Source organism: Chenopodium album, chromosome 15 (genome assembly GCF_948465745.1).
Source record: "Chenopodium album chromosome 15, dcCheAlbu1.1, whole genome shotgun sequence".
Classification (NCBI taxonomy): Eukaryota; Viridiplantae; Streptophyta; class Magnoliopsida; order Caryophyllales; family Amaranthaceae; genus Chenopodium; species Chenopodium album.
The window spans coordinates 24352366-24356048 of record NC_137848.1 but is presented as its reverse complement, the minus strand read 5'-3'; the positions used below and the strand labels follow the sequence as shown (position 1 = coordinate 24356048).

General features: G+C 35.8%; 1 protein-coding gene across 1 annotated transcript; it reads left to right on the top strand.

The window, feature by feature from the left end:
• The first annotated feature begins 764 nt into the window (after window positions 1-764).
• LOC145581009 (secreted RxLR effector protein 161-like) lies at window positions 765-1232 on the top strand. Its single transcript, XM_081638084.1, has 2 exons — window positions 765-861; window positions 922-1232. The coding sequence occupies exons 1-2, from the start codon at window positions 765-767 to the stop codon at window positions 1230-1232; spliced, it is 408 nt and encodes a 135-aa protein (XP_081494210.1).
• The last annotated feature ends 2451 nt before the right edge of the window (window positions 1233-3683 follow it).

Genomic DNA, 3683 nt, shown 5'->3' with positions numbered 1-3683 from the left:
ATGTTGAAGCTTTAACTGACGCGGACTGGATTAATGCTATACAAGCTAAACTTAATGAGTTTGAAAGAAATAAAGTTTTGCATCTGGAACCTAGACCTAAGAAGAAAAAGACTATTGGATTAAAATGGGTGTTTAGGAACAAGCTAGATGAGCATGGTATTATTGTCAGGAACAAGGCAAGACTTGTTGTACAAGGTTTCAATCAACAGGAAGGAATTGAGTATGAAGAAACATTTGCTCCTGTAGCCAGGTTAGAGGCTATTCGCTTACTCATTGCTTTTGCTGCTTATATGGGATTTAGGCTGTAACAGATGGATGTTAAATGTGCCTTTTTAAATAAATTTCTAGATGAGGAAGTTTATGTGGAACAGCCTCCTGGATTTGAAAATCCAGAGTTCCCAAACCATGTGTATAAGCTTGACAAAGCTCTTTATGGGTTGAAGCAGGCTCCTAGCGCATGGTATGAAAGATTATCTAAGTTCCTTTTGAAAAATGGTTTTAAACGTGGAAAAATTGATAAAACTTTGTTTTTAAAGTCAAATGGAACTGATATCTTAGTTGTACAGATTTATGTTGATGATATTTTGTTTGGTGCAACTAATGAGTCTATGTGCAAGTATTTTGCTGACCTAATAAGTGGAGAATTTGAAATGAGTATGATGGGTGATTTAAACTTCTTCCTCAGCTTGCAAATCAAACAAACTGAAGAAGGAATCATGATCCATCAACAAAAATATATCAAGGAACTGATCAAGAAATACAAGATGGACAATGCTAAAACCAATAAGACTCCTATGGGTACTAGAACTAGATTGGATGAAGATCCATCTAGAACTTCCATAGATCAAACTATGTATCGAGGTATGATTGGCTCTCTACTTTACTTAACAACTAGTATACTGGACATATCTTTTTGTGTAGGTCTATGTGCTAGGTTGAAAGCCAATCGAAAGGAATCTCACTTGATAGCAGTAAAGAGAATCCTTCGATACTTGAAACGAACTGATAACTTGAGTTTCTTCTATCCTAGAAGCAATTCTTTTGATTTAAATGGCTTTACTGATGCTGACTATGTAGGTGACTTGGTTAATAGAAAAAGTACTTCAGGTATGGTACAGTTGTTAGGATCTTGTTTAGGTTCTTGGGGTTCCAAGAAGCAAAACATAGTTACGTTATCTACAGCTAAAGCTGAATATATGGCAGCAGCAGCATGTTGTTCACAAATTCTATAGATAAAGCAACATGTTAGAGATTTTGGTATTATATTTGAATGTGTTCCTATTTACTATGATAATACGAGTACTATATGTATTTCAAAGAATCCAGTTCAACACTCAAAGGTAAAACATATTCACATTAGGCATCACTTTCTAAAAGACAATGTAGAACAAGGGAATATTAAGTTAGAATTTTGTCAAACTGAAAATCAAATTGCAGATATTCTAACCAAGCCCTTGAACAGAGAAAGATTTGAGAAATTGAGACAGGAACTTGGGATGATCAAGCTGATTTGATTACTTCTGAAGTTCCAAGATATGGCATGTCAAAAATAATGTAAATAAAGCTAAAAGAGCATTTAGCACAATTTTGGTGTGCTAAACATAGCTGAAGTGTCACCGTTGTTGATAACTGAAGGTTAGTTCACTAAACGCTTAACTGTACAAGTAATTAGTAATGTACATTTCATGTGTGTGTGTAAAGCGTGTTCCAAATACGCGTATTTTCAGAAAATAATTTCTCTTTGGAAATTAAATGAGTTTGGAAAGATAATGATTTTTGGTAAATTCATAGTTGATTAAATTGTTTTAAAATTAATTGAACTTGTTCAATTAAATGACTAAAACACTTAAACCCCTCGTTTTCACTACACCGCTTCATTAAATATAAAAGGAATCTCTCAACCACCTTACATTATCACTTTCAAATCAATTTACCCACTGTGAAAATTTTCTACAACCTTCCTAAAACCATTAACTGCAACATCATGGCCATCATTACTTCCCTAAGCTCCGAAAACACTCAAAATAACCACAATTCTGAACAGGAAGAAGTCTCCTCTCCCCATGGTAACCTACAAAGAAACTCAAGCCGATAGCGAAACAACCTAATCCTCAATCAAGCAAAACCCTAAGCCTGCTGAAACAGAGAAATTAACTTCCGAGACAATTCTTGGAAAATTGAGAGAGTGGAAGCAAATGAAAGAAAAGAGAACAACAGTAGAAGAAAACATTGAGGAAGTGGAGGAGTTCATAAAGAAAATAGAAGTTTCGGAGAAGGAGGATTCAGAGAAGGAGGAGGAAGAGGAAACTGATCAAGCAGAACTTGAATCACAAGCAGGGAGGTGTGTTGTTAGTCATCGAATTGATTTAAGTTGGTGTAGAAAAGCTAGGTTCCTAGAATTTCTTGATTTGATTAAGTTCCAAGGTTGGGAACATCTGTTGTATAATGCATCAAATAATTGCATGTATCCGATTGCTATGACTGAGTTTTGCTAAAATTTTCAAGCAAAATTGGGTGTACTTTCTAGTGAAGTTGATGGTGTTAAAATTGATTTTAATGTAGAAACCCTAGGTCAGATTCTAAAAACTCCAAATGGAGGGTATGAGACTTATATAAAGGGAAAATCAAGCGTGAAAGTAGGAAGTTACCTGAGTGGTGATATTGTCGAAGCTTTAGGAGGAAAAGGGGGAAGAATACCATGAGTCACAATGATCTGAGTCCTCTCAACAAGTTACTTTTTAATCTTGTTAAAAAGACTATATTGCCTAGGACTGCTAAGAAGGGAGAAGCATGTCTAATGGACATGGCTGTAATCTTTTATCTGTCTAGAAGAATGAAAGTTAATTTTCCTGCTTTGATGTACCAACACTCGACACATTGTGTCCTTGGAAAGACTAACGTAGGATATGGAGCTATTCTGTCTACTGTCTTTGAGTCTCATGGAATTGTTTTAAAAGGAAAACATGGGGGTTTGAATGAAAATCCTGAAAATGTGATCAATGAAGAAACTCTTTTGGGAATTAGACTAAAAGTGGTTAATGGGAAAGTTCAAAAGGCGGAGGATAAGAAAGACAGGGGAACAGGAAAGAGAAAAGAGAAAGAGGTACCAGAACAGCCTCTAAGAAAGAGCAGAAGACTGTCTACAAGCTCTTTCCCTCAGACCAGTACGGAACAGCCTCTTGAGTTGGACATTGATGAAAAAGTTCTTGAAGGGAAAGTCTCTGAGCTTACTGATAGAGCTGAGATAGCTGACAAGCAGCTAAAAGAGGCTATGGGAAAAATTCAAAAGTTGGAGAGAGGAGTACAGGGACTGGAAAAGAGTCTTAGGGAACAGAAGGTGGAGTTCCAGAAGACTATTCAGGACTTGGAAGATAAACTGGAAGCCAGTATTGAGCACCAAAAAGACAGCGAGAAGATACTAGAGTTCCTTCAGAGTTAACCAATTTATATCTCACCATCCTATCATCAACCTAGCCCAAATTTCCTAGTCGATCTCTTTTCTTTTTTTGTTATGAAACATTTTAGTTTCCGTTTTGATTTTTGAACAATTTGCTTTGGTTTGTAATAATTTTAACGAGCAGGATATTGACCTTTTGATTTTAATTGAATGTTTTGAAACTATGCCTATACATGTGTGTCTGTGTATGTTGTGAAAACTTATGCAGGGAAGTGGAACTAACTTA